The following is a 20,289-nucleotide window of genomic DNA, read 5'->3' as shown; positions in this document are numbered from 1 at the left end:
TATATATATGTGTGTGTATATTTTTATGCACATTTGATAAAAATCAAAACTCTTCCATTCAGCAGTTCTGTGACATGGAGTGAAATTCAACTTTGAGTCTCAGTTTTCTCATCTGTAAAATGGGCTACTTATGAAAAGAATCTAAGGGGGACAATCACAGCACCATTTTAAAGGAGTATTTTTAAGAAGAACAAAGTTAGGACATTTTTCTTGTGATGAGATCAAGTGACAGGTTACTCATTTTGCCTAAGTAGGTGGGGATTTTTTGCCTTTGTATAGGTAGGTCTAAGGGTATGCGTGTGCATGTGTAGTGCATCTCTTCCTTTTTTGCCATTTGTTAACTTTAAAGTTTAGTGAATATACTTTTGCTCCCCTAACTGTGATGTTGTTTACTGCAGGTGGAACTGAGTGTTGGGGAGGCAGGTACATGTAATTCAAAGTGAAGTTAGATTTTCTTTTTTGATGGTTGAATTTAAACTGAGTAAAAGGTATCAAACTATCATCATGTACTTTATCCAGTGTCTCTCAATACTTTTTTGACTTTATTTTAAATTATATGTATATAAGTTGTATGCCCAGATTTAAAATAGCTCATTACAATATAAGCCTTGTTAAGTAAATTCCCTTAATGTGTACTCAGAGATAACCCAATAATCTTTAGGATTTCATTGCTGTCAGTAGTTTATCCCTTTTTGCTTGCTGTTTTTGTTTTGTTCTTTTATGAAATCTTTTTTTTTTTGTAGCCAGTGATAGAATTGCTTAAAGATATTTAATCCTAAGAAATACAAAGCAAGTGGCTAGCTTAAGTTGTGGTGGCCTTTAAAAAATATTTAAGTTACTATCATTTGTTTTTTTTTTTTTTTTAATCCTAACATACTTAAAGCCACCAAATGGTTCATTAGAATTTTTAATTATATAATTTCGTTTTAAAAGTATGGAATGTGCAAGTGCCATTTTTGTATTAAGATATATACTGTTAAAAGTGATGTTACAACTTTTTTTTTTTTTTTTTTTTTTTTTTTTTTTTTTTTTTTTTTTTTTTACAATGGAAACAAGGCTTTCAGGCTCCATTATAAATATTTTCTTGGAAAATGGTTTAATGTGATAAATAACATGCAGAGTTTTGTCTTATGTAAATAGGTTATAGTTTTAGTCACTTCATTGTAATAAGAAGTGGGAATGTGTCATTAATAAAATATATTTGTTTTCATTCAAAAGTGGTCTCAGTTTTTGTTTCTTTTTTTTTCTTTTTATGATATTTTCATTGACTTAATGACAGAATATAATAGATAAAGAGCAGGTCTCAGAGTGAGAGAGATCTGTGTTAACTCTCACCCGATTCTTCCTGCCTGTGTCTCTATGCCTCAGCAAACTCGTTTGAGAACAGTTGCAAGCAGGCATATCATCAGCATTTCAAATTGATATGATGTGTAATACTAGAAAGTAGTGGCTTGTCATTGATGTTCACACAAATGGGATGGGATTAATTGTCCCAAGTTATGGTATTAAACACAGATACATAATCACTTACTGGCTTGATTCTGTTTGAAATAACCAATTTGTGAAATTATTTGAAGGAAGCAAATGGTATGTAACTGTGAGTGTTGGTTGAACTTTGATTCAGAAGTTCATATATGATTCTGTCACCCACAATACCAAATTAAACTTTTTCTAGGCCTTAGTGCCTTCATTTGTAAAAATGATGGGTTTGGACTTGACATATCATCTGAGGTGAACTATTTTGGAATTAAAATTTCTGAAATAATTGTTGATTTTTACAAATACAACTCTCTGGGAAAAAATGTTTCAAAGATAATTGAATTAAGGCAATTGAACAAACAAGTGTCTTTGCAGAGAAATATGTTAGGTACTAAAGAAAATAAAATTTAGTTAAGATACAAAAAGCATTTGACCATTGAGTTTAAGGAACTTACTTTATTAACAGTTAAATAAATGTTGAGTTTTCTTTGTTAAATAAGTTACCACTACAACTGTGGTATTTTATTTGCCACTCTCTTAAGTTTCAATAAGGTAGAGTAGGTTTTCTTAGCTTGCTAATTTTAGTAACCCCCAATTGTTTCTCCTAGCTACAAACTCCAGGCCAAGAGAGAATTGTGGGTCTTTAAAAAAAAAAAAAAAAAAAAAAAAAAAAAAGATATTACAAATAGTTGTAAAAATTCTTTTGAAAAACAAAAACAAAACCACGTGTACATCAGGAAGACATAATCACAAATATTCCATACAAAAATACATCTATTACATGGCTTGATGTACTAGAAATCGAATATTATTCGAGATCTTCTTCTGGTGGGACAACTTCCATGAGCATCTGTAAGTGCATGGTGATGGGTTCTGAAATATCAAAGTTGATATGATTAGAAATAATGTATTATAGATGGCATTTACAGACATTTTGATTAGAGATTTTTACTCTTTATTTCCTATAATACAGTGTAACCCAAAAGCTTTAATAGCTTTAAAGATTTTAAGCTTTCATAGCTGAAAAATAGCAAAGTGTGCAATCTTTATAGCTTAATACTGCAAAGCTTTGAGCTTTGATAGTATAAAACTTAGTACTTAACAATTTTTGGACACACTATAGTTTATAACCCTTTGACTTTCCATCTTCTTCATATACATTTTCACAAATGAGAACTGTGTACAGAACTCCTTGGAGGATAATATTTCCTTGAGTTAGGCTGTTTATTAGAATGGCTTTTGAGTTTTATCTGATCCAAACTATATATACCTAAATTCCCTTCATAAGCTGCTCAAAAGTCCTTTTGTCTTTGGACGTTTAAAAAATAGACATTTTCATAATTTACCTTTATAAAGATTTTTATTTTCATTTTTCCCTCCTTTTCTCCCCCTCCCCAAGACGGCATTCAATTTGACATACATGTACAGTCATATTAAACATTACCACATTAGTCATGTTATGAAAGAATCAGAACAAAAGAAAAAGAAAAAAAAGCAAAAAAAGAAGTATGCTTTGATATGCAATCAGAGTCCATCTTTCTCTGGATATGAATAGTACTTTCCATCATGAGCCTTGGAATTAAGACATATTTCTATACAGCCTGTTCTGTGTTTGGATACTTCTAATTGTCAGGAAGTTTTTCTTTTGTCAGTCTTAAATCTGTCGCTGTGCTCTGTGGGGTCAAGCAGGATTTCTTCGATCACTCTTCCATGGTTCAGACCTTCAGACACTTGATGACAGCTATTCTGCCTTCCCTATGTCTCCAAATTCAACATGCTCTTTTCCTTCTCATCCTTCTCAGTGTCTTTGCTGTCCTTACGTTTTCTAGTTTGGTCTGTCTTAAAATATTCCAGATGAGTTCTAATCAGGGCAGAATGTACTTATCAATACAATCTGATTTCAAATAAGGTGTTTTTCACTTCCATATCACATTGCTGACTCATTCTGAGCTTGAGGAGCACTAAAAACCTCGATTGTTTTCAAATAAATTTCTTTCTATATCCAGAGCTATTCCATCTCACTTATGAAATTGATTTTTTTAACCCAAGTATAGGACTATCCCTTTTAAATTTCATCTCATTGATACATTATAATGATTCTGATATTCTAAACTATTGAGAATGTTATGGATTTTTACTTAACTTAGTTTTGTACCATCTGCAAATTTGATTATTGTACTGTATATTCATTTATTCAAGTCACTGACAAAAACATCAGACAAAATAGTGAGGGCCAAGCAATTGTCCTTCAGAGAATTCCACTACACACTTTGCCTTTCTCCTATGCTCTGTGCCTTCTGCTTCAACTGATTTTAATATCCTACTATCCTAGGAGATGGCTGCAGTGGCCTGGTGCCTTGAATTCATCAGAATCATCTGGGCACCATCTACCCATGATCTTAGATTTCAGCTACCTTTTAAGACAGTTTGTGTATGTCTTTCTGAATCCAGAAATTATTCTTTAGATCAGGGAAAAAAAGAAAGGTTAAATTGGTTTGGTCTTACACATGGGAGTCACTGAGTCACTGACTATTCAGATTTTTTTTTTTTTTAACATGAGCAGAATTTCCTTTTTTTCCCTTTATCAACAGTTTTCTGCTTGAGCCTTCATAATCTCATTCTTGGTAGTTTCTCATTGTTTTGAGCTGACATCCTACATAATTTACTCCCTAGGATTCTACCTATTTTTCTGATCCCTTTAAGATATGCTTTACAAAATCTTAAGGGATGTAATTTTGTCCAGTTTTCTCTCAATTCTGTCATGAATTCTTAAGTGGTAACTTATTTCCAAGGTTTGCATCATTTACTAGACCACAGACATAAAAGAAAGACCTCGAAGACCTCCAAAAACAGATACCTTCTGGTAATGGCCATGGGCTTTCGCTATCCTATCAGGAGCATAGAGATTAAGCAAGAAGGAAAAGACCAATAAGGAGACAAGGTCTATTTACCTCCTCTCTGAATAAAGACTGAGGATGCAGAAGGAAAACATTTACAGGGCAGAGCTCCTTTTGTCCAGTGAAATGCCCAAGGTGGTCCTTGCAAGGGGGCCTATGGGCCAAGAGGAGCTGCAGGAAATGCCCTGAGGAGTTTCCTCCCCACTCTTGTCCTGCCGAGGACAAAGGGGCTGGGACCCTTGGGACCTGGCTGCATCGATGGCCCCAGGATGCAGAAACACTGAGCCACCAATCTCAATAATTTTCTGAAATTACAGTCACCCTGAAAGGTAGATTCTGTTACTATGTCACTGTTATGGTTGAGGAAATGGGGGCAGAGTTTGTCACTTAGCCAGGATCACAGCTAGCAACTACCTGACTCCAGGCTAACCCAAGGGGCACAGCTAGAACCAGCTGGATGCCTAGGCATTTCTGTATTCCTTTGCTGTGATTTACCAATGAAACTTCAGTTCATGCTCACTGTTCTGTTAAGAGGGGAGCCATTCTTACTGTTATTTGCAGATTAAGGAACCAAGAGTGAGAAGCAGTGCCTTGTCTAGGCCAGACCCCCAGCAAGGGTCAGAGGCAGGATTTAAACTAAAGTCTTCCTGATTTCCAGCATAGCCCCTCAATGTGCCCCAAATAAAATATTCTAAAAATATGCTAAAATATTCATAGAAATACACTTTATGGCCAAAAGAACTGGAAACAATGGGTGCCCATCAATCAAAGAGTGCCTGAAAGATCTGTGCTATTGAAGCATTAATATTAAACATTAATATTAATATTAAATTTAATATTAAAACACAATATTATTATGTGGTTGGAAATTAATGCAAAGAAATGCAAATTAAAAAGTGCATAAGCAATGCTTATTATAATGGAAAGAGTGGATAGAGACCAGGAATCTGGAGGGCTCCTCTTCCTGAATTCAAATCTGGCCTCTTCCTAGCTGTGTGACTCTGGGCAAGTCATTGAACTCAGTTTGCCTCAGTTTCCTCATCTGTAAAATGAACTGGACAGAGAAATGGCAAACCATTTTTGTCTTTGCTAAGAAAACCCCAGATGGAATCAAAGTTGGCCCAGCTGAAACAACAAGAACAAATGTAGAGTGAAATTAGAAGAAACAAAAGTACAATATTCACAGTACAACAGGGTAAATGAGAAGGGCATTAAAAGGAAGCCAACTAACTGAGAGATCAGAGATGGTCTTGGGGAACCCTCCTTAAAACAAAGAAGAATAATCTTGGGCATTTCACCGGACAAAAGGAGCTCTCCCCTATAAATGTTTTCCTTCTGCATCTCCAGTCTTTATTCAGAGAGGAGGTAAATAGACCTTGCCTCCTTATTGGTCTTTTGTTCTTGCTTGGTCTCTATGCTCCTGATAGGATTCCGAAGGCTCATGGCCATTACCAGAAGGTATCTGTTTTGGAGGTCTTCCAGGTGTTTCTTTTATGTCTATGGTCCAGTAAATGATGCAAATCTTGGAAAGAATGTAATTTGCAATCAGATTTGGTGGATTGTATCAGGTATTTTTGCTTGAAAGGAGGAATGCCTTTCCAAAAATGACCATAATGTATTGACTCAAACCATCAATAAAACCTTTTTTAGAAGAAAAGTTAGATAGTTCTGTAGAAGTAACATTTAACTCTTTGAATAAATATATAAAATATATCAGTATAGATATTTTTAGACATTAAGGGCAGAGATTAATCCTATGTTTACTTCAATGACAACAAAATTAGCATTTCTTGCTGCATAGTTTATATCTCATGTATTCAAAATATTTTTAAATTAAATTTTGTAAATTGAATTTGGCTGTGATTTCTTTGCAAAGACCTCTCATTTTATTTTTTGTGATTTTTGCAACTTAGTTTTAAGTTAATCTAAGTAGGCTCACTGGAATATTGAATGCATGATGCTTTATTTTATGCACCAAAATTCTACACAGAAAATTATATATGAAAAAGTTAAATCAAAGCCTCGTTTAGTGTGCTCATGCTATAATGGGTTAGAATTTTTTTTTCAAAAAGGAAATATTTGTTATAAAACTGATTTGCATATTTTGCTCAGAGTACTATTTTTATACTGGTAGTCTCCATAAGCTCTTAAGAAATATGATGAATTTTGTTCTAATCTGCTTCACCTAAACAGTAACTTTTGTTACCTGGCTAAGCCTTTCTCATTATCTCCAGACCTGGCTTTACACCTTAAATTTACAACAGCTACTTGTCCAACATAACCAGACCTTGGAAGATAACATTAATTACACATCTTTTTAAATTTCATTAATAACCCTGTTAGGACTTAGTGTATTAACCTACTTCTCCTAGCCATGATTGGGAGATCAAGGACAAATTGAGTTAATGAATTTCTAAATGCCATTAGATGTTTGATGTAGTTTGTGCTTTTTTAAAATATTAAATGATGGGATATCTATTACATTCTCTGTATGACTCTTAGATATCTGGAAATTAAGTGACTACTAATACTTAACAGTCTGCCACTTAGCAGATGCTTAATATGTATTTGCTGATTGACTGCTAGAGATAGCAATTCAGTGATAGATGGAGAATTTCTTTTGATGTGAGGTAGGACTTTTATTTAATAATAGTGTTAATCCTTTTTATCTACCAGTTTCGATAAACAGTTGTTTATTAGACAAGTAGTTTATACAACGAATTGTGGATAACTGTATTTGCAGAATATTTGCAAATGTGTTTTGTTTATACTTACTTGAAATCTTCTGTACCCAGCTGAACTTGTTGTGAACAAAAAGTAAATAAAACAGAAGTCCACTGAGTATAAATAATACACAGTATAGATATGGCAACTCTGGTTTACTGATAATTGGTGCCAATACAAGGTATATTGAAATTAAAGTCACCAAGATGGGAATAAAAATAGGCACCTGTAAAACAAAGGAAAAAATGTTGATTATGGTGTTCATTTGTATTCAAATTATGCCTTACCAAATAAATAGATTACAGAAGTATAAATTTGTAGAGCTGCACATGCAATTTGTGTCAAATGCTTAAACTATTCTGACCCAGTTGGATTATTGATGATTTAGATTTTGCTGCAGGCTGACATAGTGACTGAAAAACAAAACACTGAATCTTTTCTTAGCAGCTTTTGATAAGTCTGTCTTTTGTTATTTTTTTTAATTAAATTTTTCTAGTTAACAAAATGAATTTTTATCCCTCCCACATCCCTGTCCACCATTGGAGGAAAAAAAAGAACAAAACTCTTCAAACAACTACTAATCAAAATAAATCTACACATTGAACATGTCCAAAAACTATAAACCTCAGTCTTTACCATGAGTCCATCACTTCTCTGTCAGGAGATGGGTACATGCTTCATAATTATCATCTGGAATCATGGTTGGTTATGGCATTGATCAGAGTCATTAAGTCTTTCAAAAATAATTCCAAATTCCATAGCACCTTTAGAACAATAACTTTGTCAGGCAATTAGTATATATAATATCCCCATTTTATTAAGGAGGAAATAGGTTCTGAGAGGTTGAAATTTGCTCCTATTCAAACACCTAGAAAATGAGATTTAAAAGTAGGCTTCCTAACACTCAATTCCAGTGTTGTTCATACTATATCATTGCTGCTTTGTTTCACATGCTGAACAAGGAGCTAAGATTTGTTAATAGTTTTAACGGGAAGGGGGTTACTGCCACTTAATAAGAGAGCAGTAGATACTTTACGGGGATAGGGATATATTATTAAATTTTCTTCAGATCTTTGGGTGGCAATCATTTATATGCCACTAAACTGTGATGCCCTAGTAGGATGCCCACCAAAGATTGCTAACAATTCATATGCTGCATAAACTGGAAATATATTCCATGCGCATTTCAACCTTGATAATAGAACAAAAGAACAAAAACAGAGCTTGCCTTCAAGGATCTAATATTCTACACTCTCCTGTAAATAAATGTAAAATAAATACAAAAAGAATAAAGTAATCAGGAAAGAACAAAGAACAAAAACAGAGCTTGCCTTCAAGGATCTAATATTCTACACTCTCCTGTAAATAAATGTAAAATAAATACAAAAAGAATAAAGTAATCAGGAAAGAAAGGAAAGCTAAATCTTAAAGGGGAAAGCTTTTTCTTTTTAAACAGTACCTACCTTGATAGGTCTTTTATAATCTTTCTTTGTAAACCTCATCACAATCAATCCTAATATCGTTAGACCATAAAAGAACCAGGAAGCAAAACTGAAGTAGTTAATTAATGTATTTATATCTCCAGGTATGATGTACAGGATAGTAATGATGCCCTAAATAATGAAAAGAATGAATTTTGAGGTTATTAGAACACAAACATTGTCCTTGCTGCGTCCTGAAGAAATAGTTCCTCTTACAATGACATAGATTTGAAGATGTGGTCATGAGAGAGGGGACACCTTATCCCTTGCAAGGGGCAAAGGCAGACATAAACATCCATTACTGGCTTTAAGCTCAATGAAAATGATCTGACATATTTATAAGAATTTGGTGTTTCTGTGATAGAAAAAAAAAAATCCTGAATAGGCCTACCAACTATTACTTTTAGTTCCCCTTAGGGAAGAGAGGGCTTTAATCGTGTTAACAACATTCGGTTGAGATCCCATTCCTTTCTTCTATTTTCTTGCTTATCTAGAATCTATAATTTATGACCTAGAATTGAAAAAAAATTAATTATCTATAGCATGGAGTCAGGAAACTTGGATAGACACACTTTGGATGGCTTAAGCAGAAGCTGACAAACTATGCCTGGGATATTCAATAAGGCACAAGAAACTTGGCAAACCATTGAACATTTTCAATATACACAAACAACCTCTCGTAGGAATAAAAGAAAGAATGCCATTTATTTGAAAACTATTGTGATAAACAACAGACATTTTTGTATCTGAAAGGCTTACCTTGGAGAATTTGTACTTACATAAAAGATGATGGCAGGGGCTGGAGTTAGGCGCTTAACACTGATGTAAGAAAGCATCTTTAACATGTGACCTTCCCGTCCTGCTACATAAACCAATCTGACAAAATGAAAATATAAATTGGGATGCTCAAGAGTGAGCTGCATTGGTCCTCAGAGAAACATTCACTGAATTTGTTCATGTGTAATGTAGTTTCATTAATGAAACAGAATATTTCTTTCAACTACACTGCTGAATTTAGATTTTAACTTCAACCTGGGGCGGTAAATTTTTGAAAAATGAACTTTATGCTTTGTAAACATAATATTAGTGCACCATGGCCCTTGGAAGAAAATGTGAGAAGAAAATAATTATTCTTTTCCAAAAAAACCCAAAAACAACAACAGCAACAACAACAAAAAACTATCAACATGAGCAGATTACTCAAGCATTGAAATACAAGTTTGTAGATAATCCTGGGGCTAGTTTTCTATTTTATATCAAGCTCTTAGGTAGAAATTCTTTGAAGTGAAAAGTTACTAAGACCATTTTCTCCTGATCATCTCGTGGCCCTCTACATATGAAAAGTGAAATCAGACTTGTGTCCGTGCCCCACACGCTCTCCCTGCCTTTGCCATCTCCTCTTGACCAGCAGAGTGAGCTCCCCAGTGTGCAGTTCTGGCCATGCTGTGATGTATTTGGGTGAAGCAGAGTTGTCAGCCTGTCTCTTCCAGGCAGAAGTCTTGGGGCAGCTAAAGGGGTCATGGAGAGAGCACTGGCCCTGGAGGCAGGAGAACTTGGGTTCAAATCCTGCCTCAGACACTGAGCACTTTCTACCTGGGCAAGTCATCTGGTGATTTCAGTGATCAAGTTCTAAGCATTTCATGGTGCCTTGAATAGAGTAGATGCTTAATAAATATCTGTAGAAATGACTTGGATTTTCCCCTAGGGCACATTTAGTCACAGAGGTAATTGTAACTTAACATAATTTAATATAAGTCTCAAAACTTTACCTTCCAGCAGTGAAACAGGTGCCATTAGCAGCTCCAATTGTTGAAAATGCCACAAAGAGTGGAACTATCCAGGAGGCTGGATAGAGAACCCGGTCACCAAAAGTCTAGGAGAAGAAAAGAAGTTGCTCCAGAGAAAGTTAAAGGTTCTTTGGACATGGAAACAAATTTGGTTTGATTGATTCATTTCAGATCTTGGTGGTTTGCAATTAAATCCAATTCTGTATTTGCTGCCCTTTGTGCCTAATGCATGCTACAAGTTTCTTACAGGCTTAAGTGTTTTCCTTATGTTTCATGAAACACTGATTTGTCTTTAATGGACAAAAATCCCTTTTCCTTCTAATTCAGGAGTTTTTTTGTGTCATGGACCCTTCACTGGTCTGGTGAAGACTGAATCCCTTCTCTGAATAATGCTTTTAGATATACAAATTAAAATACATAGGATTACAAAGGAATCAATATTGAAACATCGTTATAAAAATATGTAACAGAAACAAATAAATGGACCTCAGTTTAAGAACTCTTGTTCTGCCTGATAATTTAAACCAGAGATGTTAAATACAAGACACATGGGGCCCATAATTTTATGTCCATAACCAGATTAGTAAAATGTAAAATTGGGAAATATTTAACAAAATAATTAAAAATAAAGCATAATGTGAATAGTTTTCTAAGTCAATATGTGATCTTGAGGGACCCTTAGATATAGATGTTCTTTTTGAATTTAATAACACTGATTTAGGCTTCCTCCCCCATGCTAAGCCACAATCACTGGATGGATACGATGCTTGCTTCTGATATTTTGATTCTATAGTGGCTCTGCAGTAGGGACATTAGGGTGAAAGGAGGCAGGGTGGAAGGTTGTAAGAAATGACTGTTGAACTTCTTGAAGAGGAAATGATCTTTAATGCCTCCATCTCCTATGAAGAAGTACCTAAGCATCTTTAATGATTCAAAATAATTTGTTTTCCTACTATGCCAGTCTTCAGAGCATTTTCATTTTCTCATTGTCTCATTTTCAAGGGAGGCATATATTTCTAATCAGGGGATCACAGATTCAGATATCAGAGATATCAGAGGTTATGGAAGCAGAAGGTAAATAATTATACATATGTATATATATATGTATATATATATATATAATTAGATGATAGTGTAATATTTAAAAACTCAGGGTGACTTCTGTGCCCCTAATCACTAATAATGACACCATTAATAATTCTGATAATAAATAAGATAATATGATATATATAATTAGTATAGCATTCAAGAACTCAGAGCAACTTTTGCGTCTCTAATCACTGATACCATTAATAATACTGATAATAAGATAATATTATGACTATTATTATAATACTATTATATATTTTATATATATTATAAATAGTGTAGCATTCAAGAATTCAGAGTGACCTCTGTGCCTGTAATCACTAATAATAATACCATTAATAATACTGATAATAAATAAAATAATATCTTGCAAAAATTCTGGATGACTTACCACAGCCACAGCTTGGGACTGTAAGAGCTCTGTAGAAGTCATTACAGTGAAGTATGAAACATTCATCAGAACATAACACACTGTTACCAGGGGGATGCCAATAATTATAGACAGGGGCAAATTTCTAGTTTGCAAAAACATAAGAACATAGTATCATTTTAAATTGCTGGGATTTCTCAAAATATGTGACATAAATCTTCCTTAATATTACTTGGTTAATGGACAAAAATCATTACACAAAACTCAAACTTTTGAGTAATATTAATAATATATTATTGTAATATATATTATATAATATTATAAGTAATATTATAACTAACATTACCAAAAGTAACTGAAAAAAATCAGTTTTTTAAGCAGATTCTCCTACTTTAGTTAAAAAAGACAGTTCACACAACTTCAAAAGCATATGGGAAAAACAATCTTAATTTGTAACCCTTTCTTTGTGTGTGTGTGTGTGTGTATGTATAAAATGTTAAATAACCTACTAAGAACCTGGGATTCAGAGACTCAGGAACATTTGTTCATTGAAGCAGTTGGACATTGTGGCCTGCATTGTGTCAGTTTCTTTGTCAAATCAATGATACGTTCTTTAACAAAAGACTGCTCCAGAATTTGTCAAGACAGGGAGAGGTCCACTGAGCATGCATTTCCATGAAAGGGGTAGTGGTATACTAGCATTTATATAATAATAGCTAGCATTTAAATAGTGCTTTATAACTATTATCTCATTTTATCTTCACAACCACTGTGGGAGGTAAGTGCTATCAGTAGCCCCATTTTACAGTTGAGGAAACCGAGGCACATAGAATCAAAGTGACTTTCCTAGTGTCCAGCTAAACATCTGAGGTCAGATTTCAACTCAAATGTTTCTGACTCCAAGTCCAGATTTCAACTCAAATGTTTCTGACTCCAAGTCCAGAGCTTTAGCCATTGGACATCTAAGCTTTCCTATCCATTGGTCCAAATGGAAGATGAAAAGTTTTGCTAAGACAGATCAACGATATAGAATGTTATAAAAAATGTTACTTGTTTTGCTGACAAAGCCGCAGCCTAGACCTATTGTCCCATGGACTGCCTTCTCCCTGAAACCCACCAAAAGCTCCCAAATCCAAGATCTCCATCTAGCATTCAATTTACCTTCGAAGAGGTACAAAGGACACTGGAGGGGCCAGAAAGGAGAAGTCTTAATTATCTGTGGGACTCCTGCCTCATCATCTTGCCTTTTGTTTGGGCCCAGAGACACTTACCTGTCTCTAGCTGGAACCAGAGACACTTACCTGTAGGGGTTTTTAAGTTCTTCTGTTATATAATTGAGTTGATTCCTGGAAAAAGAAGAATATTATGTCTATCAATATTTCTCTGCTTTGAGTAGGGAGGCTTGCCAAAGTGCTAGTCCTCCTCCTCCCACAACTCTCCCTTTTTGTTACACACTTTAAAAGTGACTTTTCTTTGAGATGATCTTTTTACCTATAACGGGGCTGTCTTACATGTACAACTTTTGCATGTTGCCTTCCAATCTTGCATGTGATCTTTTTAAGGTCAGGGATTGTGTTCTTGCCTTCCTTTGAACCCCCATGCTTAGCACAGGGCCTGGTACTCAACAAGAGCTTAAAATATATTGTCTGCCTAATTGACAAGAAAGGTCTTCCCTATTCCTATTTTTCTTCTCATGTAAAAGTGGACTGCCAAGCCCTGTGAAATCAATGACAGACATCAAGAACTTTCTGTTAATACTCTACCATTATCTTTATAATAACATAACAACAATAATAACAGCTAATATTTATATAGAATTCACTAGGTGCCAGGCACTGGGCTACATGATTTACAATTATCTCATCTGATCCTTATAACACTTACCTATAGGTAGATGCTATTATTATCCCAATTAACAGATGAGGAAACTGAGTCAAACAGAGGGTATAAAACTTGCCCAAGGATCTAAAGCCAAATTTGAACTCAGGTTTTCTTGATTCCAGTTCTGGCGTTTTCCCACTCCTAATTGCCCCTAACACAGGTATTTGAATTTCCATTATGTAGTTTTGGGGAACAGATGGGAGAAGTAAGGATGTAACCATGGAGAAGTTCTGAAAGAAAACAAGTTTCTATAATAATAAAGTTTGCATGAGAATTTACTGGAGCCTAAATGCATTTCCAAAGATAGCATAGGGCCCTAAGTGACATTCCAATTGTCCCTAAAAAGAAATTTTTGTATGTCTCAGTCTACTCTTATGGAATACACTGGAATTGTGGATTGTCTTAATTAGAATGCCCAAGTCTTTCAAAATTATTTTAATATTATTGTCATTATGCAAATTGCTCTCATTGTTCGGTTCACTTTCGCTTTGCATTAGTTCTAACAAGTCTTACCAGGTTTCTCTGAAATGACCCCATTCCTCATTTCCTATAGGACAAGAGTATTCCATTATGTTCAAACACCATAGTTTGTTCAACAAATGTTTGTTTCCAATTCTTTGCTACCACAAAAGAGTTGGAATATGGGTCATTTTCCTCTTTTTTTTTTTTTTTTTTTAAACTTCCTTGTAGTATAGACCTGGTAGTAGTACTATGGACCAAAAAGCATTCACAGTTCAATAGCTTTTTGGGCTTTACAGAATGGCTGGACAAGTTCATAATTTCACTAACTGTGTATTATTGTACGAGTTTTCACACAGCCCTTTTAATATTTGTCATTTCCCATAGTTAATTTAGTCCCCCTGGTGAGTATGAGGTGGTACCTTAGCATTGTTTTAATTTGCATTTCTCTTCTTATCAGTGATTTAGAATATTTTTTTCCACATTTTTTGATACTTTGAATTTGATCTTCTGAAAATTGCCTATTTATATTTTTGGATTACTTATCAATTCCTCTTATTCCTATAAATTTGATTCAGGTCCTTATATGTCTCTTAAAAATTAGAATTTGAATGGCAGAAACTAGGTATAAACCAACATCTCACAATCTATTCCAGGGTCAAAATAGATTCATGATTTAGAAATAAAGGATGATTATAGCAAGTTAGGAGAGGAAGGGATAGTGTATCTGTCCGATCTTTGGAGAAGGAAGGAATTTATGACCAAAGAACTAGAGAATATAATGAGATACAAAATGGATAATTTTAATTACATTGAATTAAAATGGTTTTGCACAAACAAAACCAATGAAGCCAATATTAGAAGGAAAGCAGAAAGCTGGGAAATAATTTAGAGAACTGAGTCCACTTGATAAGAATACAAGTCATTTTTCAATTGATAAATGATCAAAGGATATGAATAGACAATTTTCAGATAAAGAAATTAAAGCCATTTCTAGTCATATAAAAAAATGCTCTAATCACTACTGATTAGAGAAATGCAAAGTAAGGTACCACTTCACATTTATCAAATTGGCTAAGATGACAGGAAAAGCTAATGGTGAATGTTGGAGGGAATGTGGGAAAACTGAGACACTAATATATTGTTGGTGGAGTTGTGAACTGATCCAATCACTCTGGAGAGCAATTTGGAATTATGTCCAAAGAGCTATCAAACTGTGTATACCCTTTGATCCAGCTGTGACTCTACTGGGATTATATCCCAGAGATCTTAAAGGAGGGAAACTGTAGCGAGCTGTCGTCTCTAGAAGCTGCCGGATCACTCTCTGGGAAGAGATCTGCTGTGTCTTCTTACTCAAATCTCTCCTTCAGATTCTTCTTCCTGTAACGAACCGTTGTCTCCAGGCAGTTGCTGTTAACTCTTGTCCAGAGAAGTGACTTCCCTTCCTGCAGAGAGCCCCGTCAAGCCTGATGCAATGCAGAGTCTTCTTCTATCTCTGGGTGACCTCTCTTTTATTCTCCCAGAGAATGGGCGTGGGATAATGCAAGGGCTTCTGGGAAGAACCACTTCAGCCAATGAGCTTGCTCCTTCTATCAAGTCAACATGAGTTCTCACCTTGTAATTGTCCAACCTGAATTCTCACCTTGTCACTATCCAGACAACCTGAGTTCTCACCTAGTAATCCTAACATCTCCCCCTTTCTTTTGATTTATAACATAGGACAGTCATGATCTTGAAACATAAATCCATCAATATGGGAAGTATTACACATAATTACATAAATTACATAAGCACATAGTAACATAGTAACATAATACATGCTAGAAGTATATGACAAATAACATAATCAAATAATCATAAATTGAAAATTTATAAATGTCCATAAGTCCATTGTCCATTAGTCTCATCTTGTGTGAGGAAGTCCAATGATTCCTGCTGGTTTTAAAGTTCTTTAACAGTCTCCTTATCATCCATGCTCTTTCAGTGTCAGATGTTTCTTAGATCTTCTCCTTTATTTTGAGGTCTTTCTCTTTTTCTGTCTCTCTCTGATGGACAAGGCGAATACGACTCGTTGGCACCCATCTGATTCCTTCTCCTGCTGAAGAAATACAAGCAAACCCTCTCCCCCAGGCAGTTAACCTATCTGGTCCCTTCCATTCACCACTTTCTGGATCTCTCCACATCACCTGGCGATTATCTAAGGACAGTGGAGATGCTCGCACTGGACACTGCCCTTCTGGTGGGTTATAAAACCTGTCTGCTGGAGCCAGTGCATCTTTGTCAAAAATTAGAAAATTAATGGTATAGAGAACTAAATTTAGAAGTTCCCTAGGGCTACCTGTGGCTCCCCCTTTCTTTTGTTTTTGGAGGAGTGTCTTAATATCTCTGTTTCTTCTCTCTACTATTGCCTGCCCTTGAGGATTAAAGGGTATGCCCGTGGTATGTAAAATCTTATACTGTGCACAAAAGTGTGTAAAATGTTTGGACGTATATGCAGGTCCATTGTCTGTTTTTATTGCTTGTGGCACACCCATAATTGCAAAAGCTTGTATAAGGAATTCAGTGACCACTCGGGCTGTCTCTTTTGCTGCTGGCATTGCAAATGTGAATCCTGAAAAGGTGTCTACCATGACATGAATAAAAGATAGACGACCAAAAGATTTATAATGGGTCACATCCATTTGCCAGATTTCATTGGGTCTCAAACCACGAGGATTCTTCCCTGGAGGGAGTGTAGGAGCGTGGAAAGGAAGACAAGCTGTACAGCTTTTTACTATGCTCCTAGCTTCCTCTCTTGTGATTCCAAATTGTAAACGTAAAGCTCGAGCAGCCTGATGATATTTAGAATGAGATTCTTGTGCTTCCTGAAATAAAGGACTACTGGCTAACATGGTTAGAAGGCTATCTGCCTTTGAATTTCCATCAAAAATGGGACCTGGAAGTCCACTATGTGAGTGGACATGCAAGATATAAATCTTGCCTGGATGTTTTCTCACTTGCTCTTGAAGTTCCTTAAAGAGCTGATAAATATTGGAGGCTGCAAATTTTATTTGGGCTGTGGCAATTCTTTGTACTACATCTACTGAATAGGCTGAATCAGTAATTATATTTACGTCTCCTGGGTAATAAGTAAGAACTAGCATGATAGCAAATAATTCATTCTGTTGAGTGGATTGAAAAGGAGTCCTGATTACTCTCTTTATGGTTAAATCATGAGAGTATATGGCACAAATATTTTCTTTGGAGGCATCTGTAAAGATTGTTGGTCCTTTAAGAGGAACCTTAGAAACCTTTTCTTCAAAAATCCATCGCCAATTATGTAGTAACCGGGTAATCTTTAATGGAGATCCATGTGCAAAATTTGGAGCGGTGGCCAATAAAATTTGCCATTCTGGGATGGTCTCACAGCATACATTAATTTGTGTGTTAGTATAGAATGTGTATATTTTTTCAGGACTTATTCCAGATAATTGTGTTACTCTCTTAATAGCTTTTAATAAAATCCTAGCCACAAGCACTGGGTAAGGTGTAAGGCTTTGTTCTGGTTGTGCTGGGAGGTTCACCCACTCAATCACTCTGTCTCCTTGATGAAGGACTGCTGTGGGTGCCTCTTCTGTAGCAAAAACTGATATTTCCAAGGGTTCTTGAGTGACTCTTTCAACCACATTGGATAAAGCCAGTTCAACTTCTCTCAAAGCCTTTTGTGCTTCTTTTGTAAGCTGGCGTGGTGAATTTAAAGCACTGTCTCCCCTTAAAATGTCATATAGAGGTTGTAGTTGATTGGTAGTTAAGCCTAACACTGGACGCATCCATTGGATATCTCCTATTAATTTTTGAAAGTCATTTAAGGTGTTCAACTTCTCTGTTCTTAAAGAAAGCTTTTGTACTGTGAGTGTCTTAGGATATACTTCATATCCTAAATATTGAAAAGGAGCATGTCTTTGAATTTTTTCTGTAGCTATATGCAGTTTGTAGTACTTTAATGTTTCCATGGTCTTTTGTAGACATGCTTCTAACATTTGTTCCTCAGGTGCACATCCCAAAATATCATCCATATAATGTAACAATATTACTTTTGGAAAGGCTTTTCTTACTGGAGCAAGAGCAGCTGCAACATACATTTGGCACATAGTAGGGCTGTTTTTCATTCCCTGTGGCAAAACTGTCCATTCGTATCTTTTATAAGGCTCGGCCAAATTAACACTAGGCACTGAAAAAGCAAATCTTTTCAATCCTCCTTATCTAGAGGAATAGAATAGAAACAATCCTTAATGTCTATAACCCATAGAGGCCATTCTCTTGGCAACTGAGTAGGAGATGGAAGTCCAGGCTGAAGAGTTCCCATAGTTTCCATCTGTTCATTTACTCTTCTTAGATCAGTTATCATCCTCCATTTTCCAGATTTCTTTTTCACCACAAATACTGGGGAATTCCAAGGACTTAGAGAAGGCCGCAAGTGTCCTTGGTCAAGTTGTTCTTGCACTATGTCTAATAAGGCCTGAATTTTATCACTTCTTAAGGGCTACTGTTCTACCCACACTGGTGAATCAGTCTTCCACTGAATAGGAACTGGTGAAAGTGCAGGTAGGCCTTCAACAGCAGCCCTGCCTAAAAAGCTGAAGTGCTTATTTGTAATCCTATCTGCTGTAAAATGTCTCTTCCCCACAGATTGATGGGGATTTTTTCAACAACAAAAGGAGTAAAAGCTCCTGTTTCTCCTTCAAATACCCATCTCAAAGGCCTAGCACTAACTTCTGCTGCTATTGATCCTCCCACCCCAGACATATAGGTGTCTGCTTTAATCTTTGGCCAGTGACCGGGCCAATTGGCACCTCTAATAACTGTACGATCTGCACCCGTGTCTACCAATCCTTCAAATGGTATTCCGTTTATATAAATAGTAAGCATAGGTCGGTCAGCTGTCACAGCTGCTGTCCAATATATTCCTAGATTTTGTTCATTGGAGTCAAAATCTAGGCGACTATCACTAGGTTGCTTATTAGGGGTCCGTAACAATAAGCCTGATGCTCTACTTCTCCTGGTTGATAAATCACACGTTGTCTGCCTGTGTTAGTGACTGGGATATTAGATACACATTCTCCAGTTTCCCACATCAGTGTATGGATGGAAACTGTTTTGTAGGCACTCTCAGAAGGTGAAATGGTCAAGCCTACTGTGCCTGGAGGCAAAGGATCCATAGGCTCAACAGGAACAGATTTCACTTCTCCAGGGAGTATCTCGGTAGTCTCTACTGCACACAACTCTATTTTTCCTAATTTCAATCCCTTTCTTCCATCTGATTGCCTTTTGGCTGATTGATCATGTCTTAAAATTCTCTGGATGTAACCTCGGCTGCTATCATGCCCCACTTGGGGGGCTGAAGCTGGGCCCCACCTGTCATTTCCCTGGGTCAATCTACATTCGGAGGCCCAGTGGAGGCCCTTGTGACATTTTGGACATGGAGTTTTAGGTCTTCTCTCACCCTGTCTTCTCACTGTATCTCCATATCTACACTGAGCTCTTAGATGCCCAATTTTTCCACATTGAAAACATCGCCGAGTTTCTCTAGAAGTCCCTTGACAGGAGGGACCCTGCCTTTCCACATTCATCATTGTCCAGGTATAAAAAGCATTTGTTCCCACTGTAGCACAGCGTCTTATGATCTCCTCTAAAGGAGCATCTTTGTCTAATCCCCATATAATTCTTTTGCAAATCTCATTGGCATTTTCCTTAGCCAGATGTCTGGTCATTATTTCTGTAGCTGAATTTTCTCCAATAGTTCTTTTGACAGCAGTTTGCAAACGTCCCACAAAATCTGCAAAAGGTTCATTGGGACCTTGCTGTATTTTAGTGAAAGCCTCTCCACGATCTTTCTGTCCAGGAAGGACACCCCAAGCTTTTATTGCAGCCTTAGCAATTTGTTCATATATTGTCATGGTATAATTAATCTGTTCCGAATTCTCTCCATACTGACCTTCACCAGCTAAGTGCTCAAAAGTGAATTGTGTATTAACTCCTATTTCCAAATTGCATCTGACTTGAATTTTACATAATTCATGAAATTCCGCAAGCCATAATAAATTTTCTCCAGGTTCCAGACATGTCCTTGCTATGGATTTCCA

The 20,289-nt window shown here is 35.9% G+C and overlaps 1 protein-coding gene across 3 annotated transcripts in view; it reads right to left on the bottom strand.

Annotated features, from left to right (window-relative positions):
• Positions 1-1,915: 1,915 nt before the first annotated feature.
• SLC7A9 (solute carrier family 7 member 9) overlaps positions 1,916-20,289 on the bottom strand; it is a 56,766-nt gene continuing 38,392 nt past the window's right edge. For all 3 annotated transcript variants that reach the window (XM_074293235.1, XM_074293236.1, XM_074293237.1), the window contains 7 exons: positions 13,129-13,173; positions 11,849-11,972; positions 10,351-10,454; positions 9,361-9,457; positions 8,564-8,713; positions 7,152-7,326; positions 1,916-2,352 (listed from right to left, as the gene is read on the bottom strand). In XM_074293235.1, coding sequence (XP_074149336.1) covers positions 2,288-2,352; positions 7,152-7,326; positions 8,564-8,713; positions 9,361-9,457; positions 10,351-10,454; positions 11,849-11,972; positions 13,129-13,173 — 760 coding nt within the window. In that variant the 3' untranslated portion in view covers positions 1,916-2,287. The remainder of the gene's footprint in view (positions 2,353-7,151; positions 7,327-8,563; positions 8,714-9,360; positions 9,458-10,350; positions 10,455-11,848; positions 11,973-13,128; positions 13,174-20,289) is intronic.

This window comes from Sminthopsis crassicaudata, chromosome 2 (genome assembly GCF_048593235.1).
Source record: "Sminthopsis crassicaudata isolate SCR6 chromosome 2, ASM4859323v1, whole genome shotgun sequence".
Lineage (NCBI taxonomy): Eukaryota > Metazoa > Chordata > Mammalia > Dasyuromorphia > Dasyuridae > Sminthopsis > Sminthopsis crassicaudata.
This window is presented reverse-complemented; position numbering and strand designations above follow the sequence as displayed.